At 40.2% G+C, this 22,038-nt stretch overlaps 1 protein-coding gene across 1 annotated transcript in view; it reads left to right on the top strand.

Moving 5' to 3' along the window:
* The window catches only part of uacab (uveal autoantigen with coiled-coil domains and ankyrin repeats b), a 43,960-nt gene that overhangs the window by 3,947 nt on the left and 17,975 nt on the right, over positions 1-22,038 (top strand). Inside the window, exon 2 of the mRNA XM_068314610.1 lies at positions 18,935-19,065. Within this exon, the coding sequence (XP_068170711.1) occupies positions 18,935-19,065 (131 nt within the window). The remainder of the gene's footprint in view (positions 1-18,934; positions 19,066-22,038) is intronic.

Raw genomic sequence — 22,038 nt, forward strand, 5'->3', positions numbered from 1 at the left:
TATTTTTTAATGTCAGGCTGCTAATTTACTAGCAAATATGACACTGTTTTACTCCTAGAACTGACTTTAACGTCGGTGTCTCACCGCCGTGAATCTCACAGCACGTCGCTGCAGACAGAATACACAAGCCTGAATGCGCCCCTCCACCGCCCGCCCACAGCTATCAACTACATTTGTAAATCAATTGCAGCACATCAGACACGTTTGTCTAGCAGTGACTGCTCTTGAAATTTCAGAAAAGGCTGGAAGTTCAGCTTTGAGGGTCTTTCATTCACCTTTATGCCAGTTTCTCCGTGTGTTTCCACAGACTAATAGAATGGACCGTCACTAGAGTCCAGATGACAGCACAGTGGCATTTTTAGGAGCAATTAAGTTTAAAGTGGGTTATTTCCAACGCCAAATAGTTAGGAAATACTGAGATCAGTCACTCAAACTTTATTAATAGAATTGTTGAAAGTTCCTTATGTTTTGCTACGTAATCACCGGTGCTCCTACAGTCGGTTCTACCGTCTGAGAGCAGCTCAGTCAGAGCCGGGACTTCGGTGACGCCCCTTGACTACCGTTGTTAGGGGGCGTGGGCCCGAGTCCCTTGTGAGGGTGCGCCTCTGGTGGGGGAGTGCGGCATGACTGGCGACCAGACTGCCGGCTTTTTTCCAGCAATCATGTTTTTAACCAATATTAATATGAATATTAATCCATATACAAGACGCACCAGATTATAAGGCGCACTACGGGTTTATGAGAAAATTTTAGGCTTTTAGGTGCGCCTTATAGTGCGGAAAATACGGTAAGTGATGCTAGATAAAAGGCCTTGGTTAAAATATCCACCCTAGAATTAAGATCCATTGTCTGTATTTGGTTGGATTATCATTTTCCACACCTCTTCCAGCTAGCCACAAATCCTTGCTTTCCAAGTGAAAATGTTTAAATGTGGAAAATGGTTTAGGAAAGATCAGCAGTTTTAGAGCTCTGGGGTAAACGAAAGGAAACTGGATTTCCTGGTTAGTTTTGAAAATAGTTTAAAAGGTCTCACACAATCACAGGCTGTTGTCACAGCAAACATTGTATCTGCTCAGTTGTGGAGACTTGTATTTTGTCTGCAGAGGTGTAGTTATTTTGGTTTGATTTAAAGTAGATCAATAACTGTACCTTATGTATTTTCATTTTGTTTGTCTGTATATTGTACCTGCTGCTTGTTATCTATAATAAAATTGTAGAATTTCAAACATTTAGCTTCCCGTTTTCAGCATTCAACTTTATAGAACTGCTTTTAGACCTGCTCCCTCCCATTGTGCTGTTGTGTCCGTGTCCTTCCACACTGGTCTTGGAATGTGTGCGAGTGTGTTTGGCGGTGGTCGGTGGTGTGTCTGCCTTCGGGCAGCTTTGGCTACAGATGTCGTTTACCACTGGTCTGACTGTGGAGTGAATGAATGACGAATTCAGTGTATAGGCTTTGAGTCCCCTGGAAAACAGCACTACATAAATGCAGTCCATTGTTTTTACGATTTAATTGAAATTGTCACTGTTAATGGGCGGCAGTGGCTCAGCAGGTCGTCCAATGTTCCTAAGATTAGCGGTTCGATTCCCGCTCCCTCTCAGCCACCCGGAGTGTGAGCTGACAGTAGGGGGTGCCAGCTCACCCCTGGAGCACTGCCGAGGTGCCCATGAGCAAGGCGCAGGTCATAAGTTGCTCATTGGGGGTACACCATGACGGTGGTCTGTGTGTGTGTGTGTGTGTGTGTGTGGGGGGGTGTCACAGGCCTGTAAACACATGTAATCTTTCTTTGAGGATTGATAAATCTAATTTAACCTTAATCTTTTAATGATATAGCAAATTAGCGAAACTCACTTCAAACTTCACTGATATCTGTGATCGTAGTATTCGCTCAATGTGTCATCAGTGTAGAGTTGTGTGATTTCTGTATTTTGACCAACCACAGACACCATACTATACTGTATGTCAGTCTATGACGCTGATGTTCTATTTGTTACATCCAAATACCAATTTGCTCGTGTCTTTGAATAATCAGGGTTTTACAGTGCAGAGCGTTTACCTCCATTTAAATGAAATAACATCTAATGACATGAATCAGTACTATTAATCAGTGAGTACTTAACTGTGAGTACTTGGAGATAGGTAGGTTGGATGATGTGTTCGTTTATTACACCTCATGAAGCGGTGATGTGTTTTAATTGTCAGTGTTTGTGTGTTTGTCCTTCCGATTGTTCGTCCACCAAATATCTTCACAGCCATTGTAGATAGAAAGATGTAACAAAAAGCACATTACTTGGGCGGCAAAGGGGATGAAAATGAGATGATGACCTTGACCTTGAGAAAACTAGGTCAAGGTCAAATTTCAAGTTTTGTACACTCAGGTACCCTTTAAGATAGAAAGGGAGAAGGCCAGTGTGAGTAGTGTCAGTGTCAGGGTAAACTTGAATTCAGGGGTGTTGCGGAATGTTGCATTCTCTGACTGCCTTGGTTCTAGTCTATCCTGAGATAGTTTTGCACATATCTCAGGAACCGGATAAGATAGAAAGACAAAACAAAGGGCATTATATTCAGGGAGGCAAGGGGATGAAAATTAGATCACAGCCTTGACCTTGAAAAATTAGGTCAAGGTTACATTTTCACTTTCATACCTTTTTAGGTACACATCTCTGAAACCTCATGACAAATAGAATGCACCAGTTACATGTTGGATCATGAGTCTTTTATTAAATGACCCTGTCGTATAAAAATAGGTCAGGGTAAAAGTTTGAATACAGGGGTGTCGCAGGATGTTGCACTCTCTGACTGTCTTGTTACTGCTGCATCTGACTTTTTTCATATTCTGTGGAATACAGTAATATTAATAAAGGAATTGAGATTTTGTATCTAAGATCTCCTTGTCATTTATAGAGTTTTCTGTTTTGTTGCTTCCTTCCCTTCATGTCTGTGCTTTCGATTACGCCTCATTTGTTCTCTGGCCTCTCTTCCAATGGACGTGCATGATAGGGTGAAGCACCAATAGCATCCCTTGCCTTGATCTGGTGTTTTTGTTTGTTTGTTATAAACTGGTCAGAAGGTATGTGTTGCCATGGTGGCACAGTAAGAAAGAGTAACCAGAAGGTGGTAGACTATATTGTTGAGACGTCATAATAATTACAAATGTGGGGTAAGACAGGGCAGGAAATTGTCTTAATAACAAAAGTCTTCAAGTACCCGTTTTACATAGCATAGATTATATAGAGTATATTAATCTGGTATACATCAACACATGTAAAATCTGATCACAAGTCAAGTCAATGCACCAGCAGAAGGCGGTCTATTGTCATCCACAGTTTGATGTTAGACTTGCAGGATTAGAAATGACTGTTATCTTACATATGACTGACAAAAACATGTGTCCCTGCAACTTTGTTGACCGGTTGTGTGTGGGTGTATTGGTGTGTATGAATGATGGTAGCCGATCAATATCAGTGGCTTATCAGTTAGTACTTTTTGCCTAAAACATTCTGCTGACATCCATATTTATAACAGCATGCTATTTATGATGGACTGTTCTAAATAGCTTGCTGTTAATTTTTAAAAAAATAAAACATAAAAAATTTCAAAATAAAATTCTAGAACTAGAAATCAGATTAGATCTCATGGTTTTGCTTTGTCCATCAGATTGTGTCTAAGTAATGACATTTGTCAGCTTTGTCTAAGCCAACTTAAAATATCTCTCATTAAGATATGAGATGTTCAGTCTTGTCTGTAATCATGAAAACTTTTCAGTTTTTGTGACTTGACTGTAGCAGTGATCAGTTTTCATACATTTAAGACCACTTTTTGTATTTCCGAAGCTGTAACGATGGAGAAATGTGGGAAGTTGACAGTTTAAGCATTTACCAGGATGCAGGCTTTATAGCCCCTGCGGAAACCTTCTCAAGCTGTTTAATGGTCGTTAAGGCTTTTGAGTATCTGCTGAAGTCAAAGCCATCCTCAACACCCAGCAGGCATTCTTAGTACTTTCTTGGTGGGGCTAAGAAGGTCTTGGATTTTTGAAATCCTCTTATGCCCCCTTGCCTCTCTCACACTTTTAGAGTGCATGTTTTGATTACTTTATTGCGCTGAGTTTAAGTTGGTGCAGACTTTCGACACGTTTTCTCCAGGCACTATTGACTGGTGGTATCATTCAGCCGTAACGAACAGAGTTATCAGTTGGATGCTGGAAAAAAAGCAAGCAGGCCAAGATCTCGAGAAATGAATTGACTCGTATTGAATCGATCCCTTGCACACTTTGGTTTTGGAGTGGATTTTATAATAGTAGACAGGATTTTATCATAGTAGATTTGTGATTAAAATGATTTCAAAAGTGCAAACAAAGATATCAGAAGGTTTTTGTTTTGGTGCTGTTGCATAATTTCTGTGTAAACGTGGTTTATCGCTCTTTGTCTTACCAGTCCATTCAAGTATGTATACACTGGTACATTTTTCACACAACATCAACCATTTTATCGAAAAAACTCCCCTGTAAATGCTGGAATGATTTTCAACAATCATCAGACTAGCAGTAGATGGCAATTCTAACTTGCAGATTGTTCCTACTTTATCATCCTGTTTCAATTTAACCAAATCCTCCTCTCTGTACTTTGTACCATCGTTACCCAACATTTGACTTCAATGGACATGTTGGTGCAGACTTCAATGGACATGTTGGTGCAGGAAACAGGTGATGAGAAGGTGATGGGCAGGTTTGGTATCCAGGAGAGGAATGCAGAAGGACAGATGGTGGTTGACTTCGCAAAAAGGATGAAAATGGCTACAGTGAATACTTTCTTCCAGAAGGGCAGGAACTGTGTAGACAATGCAAAATGAAGGAGATCAGTGACAAAGTAGTGGTATGCGAGAGTGTAGCCACATAGCATCGGATGGTGGTGTGTAGGATGACTCTGGTGGTGAGGAAGATGATGAGGACAAAGACAGAGCAGAGGACGAAATGGTGGAAGCTGAAAAAGGAAGAGTGTTGCATGACTTTTAGGAAGGAGTTAAGACAGGCTCTAGGTGGTCAGGAGGGGCTTCCAGATGACTGGACAACTACAGCTAATGTGATCAGGGAGACAGGTAGGAGAGTACTTGGAAAGTAGATAAGGAGACTTGGTGATGGAATGAGGAGGTACAGGAGCGTATACAGAGAAAGGGGTTAGCTAAGAGGAAGTGGGACACTGAGAGGACTGAGGAGAGTAGACAGGGTTACAGGGAGATGCAGCGTAAGGTGAAAGTAGATGTAGCAAAGGTTCAACAAGGGGATTATGATGACCTGTATGCTAGGTTGGACAGTAAGGAGGGAGAGACTGATCTATAAAAGTTGGCAAGATGGAGAGACATAAATGGGAAGGACGTGCAGCAGGTTAGGGTGATTAAGGATAGGGATGGAAGTCTATTGACAGGTGCCAGTAGTGTGATGGGAAGATGGAAAGAGTACTTTGAAGAGTTGATGAATGAGGAAAATGAGCGAGAACAATGACTAGAAGAGGTTGTGGACCAGGAAGTAGCAAAGATTAGTCAGGATGAAGTGAGGAGTGCATTGAAGAGGATGAAGAGTGAAAAGGCACTCGGTCTTGATGATATACCTGTGGAGGTATGGAAGTGTCTAGGAGAGGTGGCAATAGAGTTTCTGACTCGGTTGTTCAACAGGATCTTAGATAGTGAGAAGATGCCTGAAGAATGGAGGAGAAGTGTGCTGGTGCCCATTTTTAAGAACAAGGGAGATGTGCAGAGTTGTGTTAACTACAGAAGAATAAAGCTGATGAGCCATCCAATAAAGTTATGGGAAAGAGTAGTTGAAGCTAGACTGAGGGCAGAAGTGAGCATTTGTAAACAGCAATGTGGTCTCCTGCTAAAAAAAAGAGGACTTCAGATGAAAAGTGTCAGGTGCGATGTGTGATAGAAGAGTTTCAGCTAAAATGAAAGGAAAGGTGTATAAAACTGTGGTGAGACCAGCGATATGGTTTGGCCTAGAGAGTGTCACTGAGGAAAAAACAGAAGACAGAGCTGGGTTTAGCAGAGATAAAGATGCTGATATTCTCTTTGGGAGTGACCAGGATGGATGGGATCAGGAAGGAGTACATCAAAGGCTCAGCATATGTTAGAGGTTTTGGAGATAAAGTTTGAGAGGCCAGACTGAGATGGTTTGGACATGTCCAGAGGAGAGACAGTAAATATATTGGTAGAAGGATGCTGAGTTTTGAACTGTCAGGCAGGAGGTCTAGAGTAAGACCAAAGAGGTGGTTTATGGATGTAGTGAAAGAGGACATGAAGGTAGTTGGTGTGAGAGAAGAGGATGCAGAAGACAGGGTTAGATGGAGGCAATTGATTTGCTGTGGCGACCCCTGAAGGGAAAAGCTGAAAGGAAAAGTTGTGATATTTGTTGGTTTATATGGCACCTCTGCAGCGTCCCTTTTATTCTCAATCATGATACCATCACCTGTGGAAAGATTCCGTCAGGAGTTGTCTTAGGGTTCGACGGAAGTCCCAGTCTTATTTTAGATGTTGTTCTTGTATAAAATTTAAAATAAGGACAATGGAGTTGATTAGTTAAACTTAAACTTGTCATCTCTGTGATTTACATGGTAAATAAATAGAATCATTTATTTTTTAGGGCGGCACAGTGGCGCAGTGGTTAGCGCTGCTGCCTCACAACACGGCGGACCCGCTCTGTGGAGTTCGCATGCTCTCCCCGTGTCTGCGTGGGTTCTCTCCGGGTTCTCCAGCTTCCTCCCACCTCCAAAAGCATGCGCTTCAGGTTGATTGGCCGTTCCAAATTTCCCGTAGGAATGAGTGTGTGTGTGTGTGTGTACATGGTTGTATGTCTCTCTGTGTGGCTCCGCGGTGCACTGGCGTCGTGCCCGGAGTGTCCCCCGCCTCACGCCCTATGCTGCCAAGATAGGCTCTGGCTCCCCGTGACCCGCTGCGGCGGATGTAGCGGTGGTAATCTGAAGATGACTGACTGACTAATCCTGTTAAAAAGGATTAGGAAGTTATCAAATGCTTTTCTACGTTTGGGGACCATCAAGGATGCAGTTTAAATCTGCTGGTGTTCAGATTCTGGACATTTGAAGGCAAAAAGGGAAACATGACATTTTAGTTTAACTTAATGAAGTGTAAAGTATTATTTAAATCCATTCTTTTAGTTATAACCAGTAGTCACAAAGTGAGAAACAATAAAGATGAAAAATATTGACCCATTGTAATTTTTTCATTATCGTTGCTGTCTATCAGAATTGGAACAAACAGTGAGGTGTCTACAGAGATGTCATCCTGATTCCAGCAATTGGCTTAATTTATTCTTTTTTGCTCATTGCTGTGATTGGTTTGATTCATTCATTTAAAATGTCACGTTGGTTTGCAGTGGAAATCAATCTTTTAAATTTGAGAAGTAGAGGAAAATATTCCAATTTTCCATATTGTTTCATTTTGTATTATGTTTGTGTTTAAGAAAACACAGCAGCACATGCTAGCTGCTGATTTTAATGGAGCTCTACAGAACTTGCATCTAGATGTTGTTTAATCTGCATTTCTTTAGAACAGACTGTTCCAAGAGTAATTTGCCATAAATCTGATATAGATTTTTTGGAGGGGTATATTTGTAAGGTTTGAATCAGGTCCCATGTTATGATATGTTAAGCATTAATCAGTATATTAAACTGATTACAGCCATAGACATCCAGTCTTAAATAAACTCCTGATGATCCTGTCTGAGAGGATACCTCCTACTGTGATTCATTTGTGTGTGTGAATCTATATGTATATCTATGTATCATATCTACAAACACTGTCTCAGTACGTTTATTCTAAATAGACATAAAACTTAGATTCATCACAGGAGGCAACCTCTCAGACAGGATCAGCAGAAGTTTACTTAGTGCTGGATGTTGTGTTGTCTGTGAAGTAGGGTTGTGTTTTTAGGATTAATGTCTGGCTCCATGGGGTCAGCCATGAGGTCATCTCAGCAGCGTTACCTCTCTGTTCCCATGCTGCGTTTGCTGCAGTCTGTATGAGGCAGGGCACACATATATGTGATGTCAATGTTGGTGTGTCTCTTATTTTGAATCATGTTTGGTCATTGCTTGTGAATTTTGGAGCCCATGCATTTGATAGACTTTGCATGTTTGATATGAACTCCATATTTGCCAGTGTTGTAGAGATTACCAGTGTCTGGGAAGGCTACCACGTTGGAAGGGCTGACCATATTGACTGAATTTACGACATGTACATACCCCTACACACGCACGCACGCACGCACACACACACACACACACACACACACACACACACACACACACACACACACACACACACACACACACACACACACTTTGTCACGCAGAGCAACAACAGCACAGAGATCCTGCTGATGGGGACAAACTGCAGTTTGATGTTTGGACTAAGCCTCATCAAGCTGTGCTCTATGTGTGCTTTTATTTCTGTCTCTGCAGATTAGACAAGTCTTTCTCTACTTTATCACAAACTTTACATATCGTTGTTGTAAAAGATCACCCTGATTACAGAGACCATCTGAAAGAAATGGATATACTGGATACACGTCTGTATTCAGTGGAGACTATAGGCTGCATTTATCTGTGGATAACCAGACAGGGCTGATGTTTCTCAACCTTTTATTTCTAAATGCAATGCAGTTATGAAATGTTAAAAAGCATAACATGATCCCAATCTGTCACAGTGAACAAACATATTGTATGCACTTTTTAAAGTTTTTAGTTTTTTGCATCTTGCACAGTGACTGTATAACACATGGAATCCAATGCAAAGCTGAATACAGTACTATCAATAGCAAAATGCTTTGGCCTTCATCTGCGGATTTTGTATTGGATTTAAAAATAGATCCTCTTTTTAATCATAGCTTGCCTTGTCTTTCTTATATTGAGAAGTGCAGTCCAATTGACTGATGGTCTATTTGCTGACAGTGTGCATGTAACACTCAGCATAATGTATGTTGAAGCAGGACTAAGTAATTAAAAGAAAGTGATCCCAGCAACATAGTCTTCCTCATTTTGATTAATTTCCCCAGTGCATGTACTCATGAACTGTCCCTGAGCACGTCGTGTTTCATCATGTGCCTCCTTTGTCACCAAACAATGTTAATGTGCACGCAGAGTAGCATGGATGACGTGACACCAAGCACTGAGCCTACAAAAAGGGCGAAGTGTGTACGAAACAGAAGACTGCGCCTATTGCTTTAAAACACTAGAAGAGACCAAAAATGCAAATATAGCAGTAAAAAAATCACCCAAGGTTACACTATGCAAAATTGTTACACTGCAGAGCATAAAGAGTTCATGGGTAAAAAAAACAAACAAGAAAACAAAAAAGTCCAACAGTTCCGGTTGCGCTTCAGCAATCCAGCTGTATCAAACGGAAGCATGTACAAATGCCACAAAGCATTCAAGAGGAGGAAACAATGGCTGTCATTGCACATTACATCACAGAGGATATGGTTCCCATAGATATCATGGAGCAAAGTGGTTTTAAGTTCTCATTAAAAGATATGCAGTCATCTTGTGAAAATAAGTTTTTCAAAATGCAAAAATGTGTTGTAAGAAAAAGGCTGCTAGTTATTGCAGGAAGTTTTAAAGACAAAAAATAAATGTTCATTAATTGGAAATTAGGTGTAATAAATTGCATTTATTGTAATTTAAAGTCAGAAATCTCAGCCATTTGTTGAAGGTATGTTGAAATGTGGAAAGAGACCTTTCCAGGAAGACCTGCTTCTTCAGAGTTGTTGCTATTAAAGATAGGTGGAGCGTTTGACACGTCAAAGGGGCATGTTATGACCTGTACTCTATCTACATCAACTTTTACACCATGGGAGTTAAATGTTGTTACCAGGAAATGTCTTCCCTAGATTCTTTGCAGCAATTCAAATAGCATTTCACTGACATCTTTGCGTGTTTGATTTGGGAGGTCATTGTTGTGTGTGCTTGTGTAACTGTAGTGGCTCAGGAAATTTCAGAGGGTCTTGTTTCCATGTAGTGAATCAGAATTAAATGGTGGTAATGAATAACTCCATTTTTAGTTTGCATGTTTCAACAAAGCCATTTGACCGTCCCTCCAGTACCATCCCTCATTGGGCCTGATGACTTGTAAGTGTTAGCCAAACAATCATCATCACAAGTATGTCTGCCCAAGAAGGCTAAATATGGGCAGGTAAGGCAAAAGAAAAATCATGTATTAATGTGTAATCTTTTGCATATGTAAATTATTCTTTTTTCTTCAGTGCTCCAATCATTCACATAAGAGCAGAGGACAGCTGTCTTCACTCTTTCTTTTTCTCTGTAGTCTATATTCTCCTCTTGTTTGTTGTAGCTCTGATAATGTAAGTTTCAGTGGTTTACTGGCTCATGATGGTAGCTTTTGAAGAACATGGCTACCTTGACTTATTGTGTTTCTGCGTTAATGGCAAGAGTAATTTCTCTTTTGTTGGTTGGAAATCATATCACGTGACCAGAGCTCTCTGTGTTTTTTCCACAACATCAGGCCAGCTGGAATAATATCAGCCATAGCGGCAGGAGCCAAAGCCCACAACCTTGCTTGTTTTTAATTCTCCTGCTTCAGGACATTGTTATTTTAATGATTCCCATTAAAGTGTCTGCTAAGCTGCTGCCATTTTAAAGGAAATGGGTGCTTTTAACCTCATAGAAAGAATACAGAATGCTGCCTTCATAACCATCGCAGGAATGTTTGCTATTAACTTTTAAAATTTGTTCATTTATTTCAAAAAACCATGTGACATCTCACAAATGCCTTGGGGGAATTTATTCAAATTTGATGCAAGTATGTGGACGTCTGTATGAACTGATTAGATTTTGATATTCAAACATCAGTGCCATGTGGCTTTGCAAAGCACATTTTGGTCATAACCTCATTACTCATATGCCAAGTATGGATACATTTCTGAATGTCATAAAGTTATTCTGTTATTGTCAAAAAATCCAGGCCAGAGTTCACATTTTGATAGTGAATTGATGCTAGACGTGTGCTGTTAAATGAAAATAACATTTTCTTTGTAGAGGAATCTCATCTGCCTTTTCTTTACATCAGTGTCTTTATGTAAAGTTCACTGGAAGAAAGTTCAGGCTTTCTTCATTTTAATATTTTTTGTAAATATCGATGCACATCTTTTGCATGAGTTTTTTCTAATTTTTTAATTTCACACCATCTGCCAGAACTTCAATGTACTGTATATAGGACCCACTTGGTAAGAAGATACAGCTGATGCATGTAGATTACTCTTTATGTAGATGAAACCAATTAATTTACAACTTTCTGCAGCTGTTCAAAGAACTTTAATCAGCTGAAAAACATCAAGGGTAGACCTTAGAGAAATTACCTTAAGAATAGTGGGCTAGTTTCGTACCCAGCGTCTGTCACAAATGAGTCTCTTCTTTCTAGAAATGTCGTTCAGTTCCTATTCCCATGATTCTTAAGAGACTGTCTTTACTGTAATGTTGGTGGGGGCAAAGTTCACAGGGTTTGAGAAACTGGAGAGCTGAGAACCTGCCTGGCAGAGGGTATCGGAAGTACAAGAAAATAGCAAGGAACAGCTTTGCCCTCTGGGTTGTAGGTCATCTAAAATAGTGTGACCCAGCAGCTGGATGGAGTAGCTCCAAATTTAGATCAATAGCCAACACAAGTGTGGATTTGAGGATCTCGAGTAAACTCCCAACAATCACCTTAACCACATGGGTTTTATTGTGGTTTCAGAAGACTCAGGTTTAGCTTGATATTGTGAAACCATCCTATGTTTTATTAGTTTTCGTGGGCAGCCTCAGTCTTTGGGTATATGTCATCTTCACATGACTTGTTTAATTGTATTTGGTTTGACCTCACTGTTCTCTGCATGCAATGCATTGCCTCAGAAGAATTCTTGTGTGCTTCTCTGGTATTTTTCAGCAAATGAGACTAAAAATAAGTGGAGATGATTTAGGCATATCATGGAGCACAGGGAGCAGTCTTATGCAATCATTAAATTTGCAGTGGTACCTCTACTTACGAAATTAATTGGTTCCGGAAGAAATTATGTAAGTAGAAAATTACGTAAGTAGAGACGTGTTTTCCATGGAAATGCCCTAATCCGTTCCAAGCCCCAAAAAATTCAGACATAAATTTTTTATAAAGCATAAAAATGCATCAAAACATGTAACAAATACATGTTACTATTAGATTATTGCACAATAACTGCGAGTTGTGCATAATGTAAAAAACAAAGAATAAAGAATAATAATGATGGTCATTTACCTTTTAACAGCTGTCCCCATTGTTTTTTGCCCTCTTTGGTTCATGTGCTCCTATGCCGAACAACAGAGTGAATTCCAGTCCTCCTTCTGAACTTATCCAACCACCGACGCGATGCCTTAAACTCCTTAAACTTCCTTTTTGTTTTAATAACGTGGCGATTGTAGATGCATTACGGCCATATTCTTTGAAGAGATTAACCAAACGCATCCCTTTTTCACGCTTTTCTATTATCTCTTACTTTGTAAGGACAAAAAAACTTGGTCTTTTCTTTTCCTCTTTTCTCTGTCACTTTCTTGGGGTCCATAGCGTATACTCAAAAAGTTAATACAGCATATTTGCGCAAAACTATCAGAACACCTCATGGGTCGAGAGCCAAATGACGAGGACTCTGCATACATATCAAACTAGCACCACACAGAGGTGGAGTGGCATCCCTCTTATCCAATGGGATGCCAGGAAGATACTAGGTAATAGCCAATGGCAGAACAGCTACGAGAATGTTGCGTTCAGGAACCTGTGGGAGCTGCGAGTATCAGCCGATACTGTATTTTTACCTTACGTAAGTCGAAATTTCTTTCGTAAGTAGAGGCAATATTTTCCTGCTGAGAAATTTCATAAGTACAACATTTCGTAAGTAGAGTCATTCATAAGTAGAGGTACCACTTTATGTAGATTTGTTTTTTGTCTTTGTCATGGAAGCCCAATGTTCGCTCATTTATTCAATGTTCTAAAACAATGCAATGTAAAAAATAGGTATTCTTTTTATATGCATTTGTCACTGCTCACATGACACAATTTAAGATTCTGTTATGTTAGCCTTTCACATAGACTGATTCATAGTTGACTTATACCTAGTTGATTTACTATATGCTTTTATTATTGTTTCATTTCACTAATGCTGTACCCATTTTCAAAACACATTTTCAATACATTTATAATGGCGTGCTCTATACTTCTTCTGTTGGTCCCATTACTTTTACAACAGCAAAATAACAACTCAATGTTGTCATATTTTGCACTTGAATCTAAATTGCACAGAATATAGATCTGTGGTCTCCAAACTTTGTCCATTAAGGGCCACATAACTTTTCCATTCTCTGATGGTGGGCTGGGTTCAGTTTGTAACAGAAAAGCTGTGACGATCGAATGCCTAAATGTAAAGATTTATTGTCTTCCAGAACCAAATATTAATAACCCTCTCCGATTATATTATATCATTTGGGAGGGTGGCATAGAAGTCAATGACACTGTCCGGCTTGAATGTGTCTTTCAGAACATCACAGTTCTGTAACTCAGCGAACTCAAACTGATAAGAAGGCTTGGCTTCATCGATGTCTGCCACAAAGAGGTTCTGGAAAAGTCGAACTTCTTTTGCATTGGCATGTAGTTAATAGAGTCTCACACGAAGCTCCGCCTTTAGCATTTCCAGTGCTACCACACACCTTTCAGCTGGGAACGGGACCGCTGGGTTCTCTGCAGAGAGTTTTTGAGTAGCAGGGAGATGGATGAAGTTTTGATTTTTCACTTGTTCCAAAACCAGCGCTAGTTTCACCTCAAATGCTTTTATATGGGATGTCGCAAATGAGTTTCCCCTGGCCTTGGAGCTGCAAGGTAAGGCTGTTCAGGATTTTTGTCACGTCTATTAAAAATGCAAGGTGTCATTTCCATTCTGGCCCGATCAGTTCTGGATCAGTTTTGTCAGGGGGCATTTTACTGGTACTGTTCATGAGACCATACCAAATGTGGGAGCGGGCCGCGTCCGGCCCGTGGGCCTTAGTTTGTGGACCACTGATATAGATGGTTTGAACCAAGGCATATATTTTGAATGTTTTATAAACTATGTAAAATGTAATTCAGTTTATTCTTGTAGAAAGAATCAACATTGTAAATGACCTTTGATCCCTCATCTGTCTGTGTTATGGGACTCAAATGTAACCTATTGAATTGGAACTGCGGTGCTGCTTTTCACCGCTAGAGGGCTGTCTATCCACCATCCAGATCATACTCTGCCCAGCAAGAGAGGACCTGTGTTTAGCAGTTAGGTATGCAAAGAGTATCTCATGTACATACCAAAAACAGAGTGCCTCTTTCTGGACACCTGCCCAGAACCGTCAATGGATGGCCTGGTCCGATCCAAGAGGGCCTTTCTGTCTGCAGCATCAGCTTACCTGTCCCATCAGGAAAGACTGACCACAGGCACGCTCTATCAGATCAGTCTCTCAACTCTACACACATTCTTTTAGACACTTGCTCACTTCACATTCTCTCTGTTTATCTATTCTTCTTATCCCTATTTGGCGATGATCCTAGAGCTTTTCATTTGCACTCTACTTGCCAGTTGCACTGTTCACCGCAACATGTGCAGGTCTGTGGCCCCAGAGTAGTGCGGGGATTGTGTATAGGCAGTAGTGGTGTGTGCTTTACTGCCACGCTGAATTCCAGTCCGAAAAAAAAATAAAACACTGATTGTGAGGAGATAGTAAGTCAGCTAAATTTATCAAAAAAGGATAATGCTCTATTTAAAAAATGTGGGCAGTCCCTAATAAGATGCACCTCTTTTATTTTTAAATGAAAAAGCACTGAAAAGCAGCATTTGTTCAAGCATTTTTCTGATTTGTGTCTCCTTCTTACATACCAACTGCGATTTATTTAAATTTTCATGATTTGTTAGACTTGGTTTCTGGTATTTGAGCCTTCAATTGTCTTGTTCCCTAGGGTTGTCTACCCCAATGAATGAACTCCAGAGATATCGACACACTGTGTTTTTTTCAAGGTCACATTTTTAAGTCTTTGGTACATTGTGGACCAAAGTCTAAAGTCTGCATGTGTACTTTTTATATGATCGTTTGTATAAAAATGATTGAGCTGCCAAATTGTAGCAGCATGGCTGTAGGAGCAGCAGACATATCCATAGCCCTGAATCTGTGATACTGTATTCTTGTATAGTTTTTTTTTAGTTTGATGTGAGTATTCAGCAATCTAACTGAAGTCAAATGAAATGAGTTACTGTAATCGTTTTTTTATTCGGTGAGCTGTTTTGATGCTCACCAAAGTCCTTATTCTCTTGAAACAAGAATGACTTCCATAAAATACTTTAATCTGTCGTACCGGCAGCTTGTTCAAATCGTTTTCTGTTAGTCTTGGTTTTAGCATAATTAAATCTGTAGTTTAAAGTAATAAACAAGAAACATTAAATTGTGCTGCAGAGGGACTGCACTTTGTTTCAAATACAAATGTCAAAGGTTGACATTTCATGACATAATGTCTCTTCACCAGTGTCTCCTTCTGTGCTATCACAGTCATCTTCTTAATCTTATAACACCAAATCAGCGACCACAGTCTGGCACTGGATATGACTTATCACTTAACATACTGGCAATTAGCTTTATGTTTTGTTGTTGGTATCAGTCTGTTATCAGATGACCAGTCGGATATTTTCTTCTGGTGATTTAATCTATAAAGAATTCTGAGACCCATTACTGAGGTGTTGGAAAGAGTAATGGCCTGAAGACAGTGATGGAAACGCTGAACTAACGATGACAAAATCCAGAATATGCTGTGCCGACAGGTAGAGGCTGAACTATGTCACACCCAGAGTCAGGTGATGTTTGTCACTATTAAAATAGAAACTTTTCAAAATGTGTTTCACATAATGAAAGATGAATATTGTTTCCACTTCACCATTATATCATCACCAACATATAATTTGTTCTTTGGACATCTAAGTGCACAAGTTTCTAATCTATATTAAAGGAATCTCATTTTTGCCACGTATCTAATGTTTGAATGATTGATTACAAAGATCATTGGCTGGTCAGTCCACCACTGAAATATCAAATATAGAGACTGAAATATTTCAAAAAGACTCGAGATAGATTCCAGATTGGGTCCAAATATTGGACCCAAAGTGAATCCTGACATTCATGTTCAGTGACTGTATTGTCCTGTTGAATAAGGAGTTTTATTGAAACTGGTTTATTGCTTTAACTAGATAGACAGACGGACAGACAGATACACAAATGCATACTTCATTGATCCTAAAGGGAAGTTATTTACCAACTCCTCTCATACAATGATACACTCCACAAGATTACACATACTGCAAGACTAAGCTTGTCTTATTAAATTAAACAGATAAGATGGATGGATGCATAAATAGGCACTTATTTCATCGACCCAGAAAAAAATGTGGGATTTGGAAATTGGCCAGTCCCTCTACTTTAATAAAACAAGACATTTTTTATTGTCACATGCATAAACACACAGTCCAAAATGAAATTACATTTAAGTCAAAACATTTTATAAAAGCAACACATTTCGGCCAAATATGTATGAATAATAATACTTTGTACTGACTTACATTTACAATATTTTTGTGTCTGTTTCCACAAATGCTTTGAAACTACTGCAGTGGCAACTCTTGCGACCTAACAGCCCTATAATGAACTAGTACACAAACAGATTCCCAAACGAATATACACACAGCAGCACACACCCGTGTGAGATATTTATGTGACTGCTGTACAGTATGCTACGTGGCTAGGTGCCATTTTGGCGCCTTTGTCTCTGTGCTAGACTGAGCAGCTTTCGTAAGTTGACACCTGCTTCTTCATATGACATGTCATATGGAGAGGATCTTTTTACATGTTTGTGGATATCAGTGCAGCCCTGCTAACGCCAGTCCGGCAGCAGACAGTAACACAAGGCCACAAGGGGTGGATGCAGAGTGTAAATTATAGAAGTCCTTGGATTGCTGTCTCTGTACCTTTTTTTTCTCTTAACTCATTTTGTGTGATGATTATCTTAATAAAATACAAATTAGCTGTGTGGGCTATTAGTGTGTTGTACATAGGTAGGCAGTGTGTTTATACTGTTCAGTGTGGCTACAGTCTCAGACAGCTGATTGTAAAAAGGCTGACCTAACCTTGTTACTGTGCAGGTAGGATCAGAGGGCTTTGGAGACATGCCACCCTCTTTTAAATGGATGGGTAACAGCGGCTCTTGGCCCACGGGTGTCCTGTGAGGGTCAGTGCCAAGACCACTTCAAATGTGCAAACCATAATCCTCCTCTGACATTAATATTTTCAGATGGAGGCAAGCAGGGAGCATGGTGGGGGGTGGCAGTGTAAGCAAGGTCTTTTTGGCTGGGCTTGTTTCATGCTGGCAGTGGTGATAGACACTAAAGCCATTACTCATGGTGCTGGCATGTCCAGAATGTATTCTTAGCCCCTGTCTTCCTATCAGTCACTACAGAAAGGTTGGAGGGTCAAAAAATAAAGAGGTAACCAGTCTACAGGGCTGTCTGCACCACTGCTGTTTACCAGGGAGGGGGTGATATTTTAAACCTGGGGGAGCTCACATATTTACCCCAGTCAGTCTCACAGACTTGCCATTTGGTGGGGTGAAGACACTGGAGACCACTCATTGAGCACAGAAGAGGAACAGAGAGAAAAGCCTTGGTTACAACCTGATAAGCAAAAACTTTTTCCACATAGAAATCGGCTCAGAGAAGAGGAATAGAATCAAAAACAGAAAATCGACGTGAACAGGTTTGAGGGACAGAGGGGAAGAAACTTGTGTGGGAGGCTAGAGGTAGCCAGACTGAGCTGACTTTTCCCCCAGAGGAGGAGTTGCAGTTGCCGGCCAGGGCAGGTCCCAAGGCTGGCAGGGCTGGCCCAACTGCTTCTCCACCTCCTTTCCTTCCTCCTCTTAGTCCTCCTTCTACTCCCTTAAACTATAACAAGAACTTACACTGCTGTGCAGTAATGAACTTACTGGCTGAGCTCATGAGCAATACAGGAATGCTTAGAAAATACCTTCCAAATGAACTTCTGTGCATCAAGTGAGGGGAACTCGAGAGGCTGAGCCTTTTCATAAGGGGACCTCCTTCACTGTAGTGTAGGGACAGTTACCCTTTTGCCATCTAGTCCACTCACTGGTTGAGTGGACTGAGACCGAGGGGATTATTTATACACTTTGTTTTTCTCTATTTTTGCTTTTGTAAACCGGAACAGTGGCGACCTTTTCAGTAGCAAGGTGCAAAGACCAGCTTCATTCACCCAAGATGAGCCGCTGGCTGAAATGCACCTCCATGCACTTTGTAGGTATTCATTGTCTGCAGGTACTCTGTTCTAACATTGATTCATCTACAAACAGAAATTCGTGAGACTGATTATAACATTATTGGTGGATAAATATGACTCATTAATAACTCGTATTGTGAAAATGTCAAAGTGATTTGTGAATGCATGTATACCTGACTGTTTTCAATTCACTGCTGCTGTGTACATATTAATCTAAGTCTCACTTAAAGTTGTTGGTCTTTAGTTCTCTGTACATCCATCATTTATCAGTTTGTACGTAAATGTGATTCCCAGAGGCCTGAACAGCATTTGGTCCTGTGCTTTATGGTTTTCACTCAGTTGTGGAAATGTAGTGAAATTGCTGCACAGTACATATTTGGCAAGCGCTGTTATCCTGCTCTGCAAAAAAATCCTGGATCTTGTTTTTATTGCTTCAAAATTGGTACTATTTATATATCTATGTCTGTTTATCTAACCATTTAAAATGTAAAGCAGTATTCCTACTCACTGGATAAAGTAAATATTCAAACATGCTGTGTATTTATCTGTTTGATCTGTGTACCAGAACACAGACTGGAACAAGTATGACGATCGGCTGATGAAGGCTGTGGAACGGGGCGAGGTGGAAAAGGTGGCCGCTGTTCTCAGCAAGAAGGGCATCATCCCTACCAAGCTTGACGTGGAAGGACGCTCTGCGTGAGTAACGACATACCCATGTCTACTGTGTTCACTGTGACTTTATGATGTAATTTCACCTAATAGAAATATGGTTTCTATTTGGTTTCTCTTCATTGTTACTTCCTGCCAGGGATTTCAGTTTATATAAAAATACCGAGCTTCACAAATTCCAAACATTGTAGTGGTCACACATTCCTGACCCTTTTTCCGAGATAAGACATTCATGGAAATACCTTAATGGTTTGGTCACTCTTTTTAAAAAACAGTTTTTGAGAAATAGCGCTAAAATGTAAAACTGTCATCCAGCTGTGTAGGAGAGGCATTATAACGTGTCAATTTCCCTATTCATGTTTCTATCCAGAAATAACCCATTCAGTGTCCGTTGGACTGGTGGTCAGAGTGGGAGTTGGTATTAAGAATGTCTGTGACCACTGAAAACTTGACCACATTGGCCAGAGGTTGTTTTTGTAGTCCCCACAGGAAACGACTCCCTGCAAAGTCAAATCAGAGCCACTGTGTGCTTGCAACTCCAACCAAAACATTTCTGCCCAGCTGCAGGCTATTATCAGTGTCTGGCCTGCACCAGATTTCTTCTACTTTTGTGAGTTTCTAACCTTAAATTGTGCTTAAACTGCCTTTGTGCAGCCACATTGTGAGCATGAACTGCTCATCACCACGTCACAGCATCTCAATACAATTCAGGTCCAGACAATGACTGAGCTACTCCAAACCGAAATCTTTCTCTTTTTGACCCATTCAGGGATGGATACACTCTTTTTTTTTTTGGAATTGTTGTCTTGCTGCCTGATTCATCTTTGGTGTAGTGATGTTGTTTGTTTCTTAGTGTGGAATGTAGTGTTCACTTTACACCAAATGTAACAGTAACCCGGTCTTCCAAGCAGTTCAGGATTTAACACTTCTTGGAATATAGTCTGAGAAGCTCCCAGTGTTACCAAGGTGTACTGTAGCAAAATACATACTTAATGTTCCTCTGGGTTAGCTTTAGCTTTCAGCTCACTACTCTTCAGTGGATGTCATATTTCAGTAACTTCTTCCTTGTAACTTTCATTTGACTGGCTTTGTGTGCTACTGGTGATACTGACGGCACCACTTGAGGCTCTAAGACTGATGCATTTGATGGGAGTATTTGATTGAGGGCAGGTAGTCACCAGGCCTGAGTGTGTCCAGTCCAACTGCAACCAGTTACCACTGCAGCTGGATTTAGCTTATAAGGGTTGGTAAATTTATTTTTCACACTGTTTATTTAGCTAATGGTATTATGTATAGGTTTTTTTTCTCGAATTATGTAATATCATTTAAAGACATGGTGACAAAAGTTGCCCTTGTTGTATGACATATTTTGTTTAATTTGGATGCAGTTTAGAACCGGATACTGTACACAAATTTAAATGAAAAGAAATAGGGGGTAGGGGAAAAAAGTAGGTTAAGATAACAGTGATACGTATAAAGAAATGTGTGTTACTGCATCTAGACCATCTAAGTCCCAGAACTATTTCAGTTATCTCATACAGATCTTTTCTGCCTAAAAGTAACCGGATTCCAACACCAGCATTTTGGGAGGCCAGGCGCCCTCCTTTAATCCCAGATATATGAAGACCTTACGGGTCATGGGTTGTGCTTCAGGTTTATTTTGATAAAGGCTTTGTTAAAGCATTTAACTATAGAACACCAGATTCCTGAAGCAAAGGTGTTCAGTATTTTTAGCAATGTGTGAAATTCTTTAGTGACACCATAGAAAAGAATCATGATTACGTATGCATTGCACATGCATGTAAATAAACACAATTACGCACACAACCTGATAAATGCCTTGTCTCATAATAAGGTGCTAGAATCTGGCAGGAGTCAGTCCACAACTGTGGGTCTGTAGCTGTTGTTCACACAGTCACACTCATTTAGTTTTCTGCTGTATGGCATATTGCCCAGAAGTAGTTAGCTTCACCAAGTCTTTTATTTAGTTTTTTAACAGACTGTTTGTCCTTTAGTGATATTAGAGAATAATGTCTGGGACAAAACTCATTAAATAAATTTAGTGTCAAGGTGTATTGAGGGCTCCATAGGCACCCAGTGATTTTTGCAAGTGCTCTTCTAATTTACTTAGAAAGCCTTACCTTAACTGAACATTTATTATGAAACGTTTCACTTTTGCCAAATCAACTCATAATAAAAGTGAAACAACCTCACAACTCAGCAACTCTACTTTTAGTTCAGTGGGCCACACACAGACCAGTATAGGTCAATGGTTTTCTTGCCCCTGGAAAAGCCAGCAAAGGAATGTTGAATGACAATCCACCGGTAATCATGGACCTCAGCGGGAAACTAATTATGTACTGCAGACCAAAGATATATAATTTGTTGTGACCTGAATTATCCTTACAGCATGAAGCTAATGAATCAAATTCAAACCGTTCTGTTGCGAATTCCAGCTGAGTAAACAATTTACAACACTGTCATGACACTAGATGGATCCTAGTGAGGTAAGACCATCCATCGGACCTGCTCATTCTGTGCAATTGTGATAGGTGGTAGATGACGCATTAGCAGTAAAGAAATCCATGCTGACAGCACACCATTTAAAACAAACACGCCTCGCCCTGCAGCGTTAAACTGGCACTGAGATACTCCTGAGTGCCTCCAGTTGGAGTCTTGTCAATGTGTCTTTTAAGCATATCAATAACAGGGTGTGACTTCCACAGTTGGATGTGTATAATATGTACTTGGGTATGGCTGATTGAGAGACTGCAGAAATGTGTTTTTTAATTTTGAAATGGAAGGACAGTCAGGTTTTAATCCTGTGGACTGCAAAGGAAATCAGACAAACTGGATCTTGTTGAAGGGACAAGTTGAAGCTGCAGTGGCCACAGTATGTTGGTTGTTTGACTGCCTTTAGAGAAACACATCAACATATATGGCTTAGCTACCCACATGTACACTTAGGTTCACTCTTCCCTGTACTAAAAATAGTGGCAG

The sequence above is a fragment of the Antennarius striatus genome, chromosome 1 (assembly GCF_040054535.1).
Source record: "Antennarius striatus isolate MH-2024 chromosome 1, ASM4005453v1, whole genome shotgun sequence".
NCBI lineage: Eukaryota > Metazoa > Chordata > Actinopteri > Lophiiformes > Antennariidae > Antennarius > Antennarius striatus.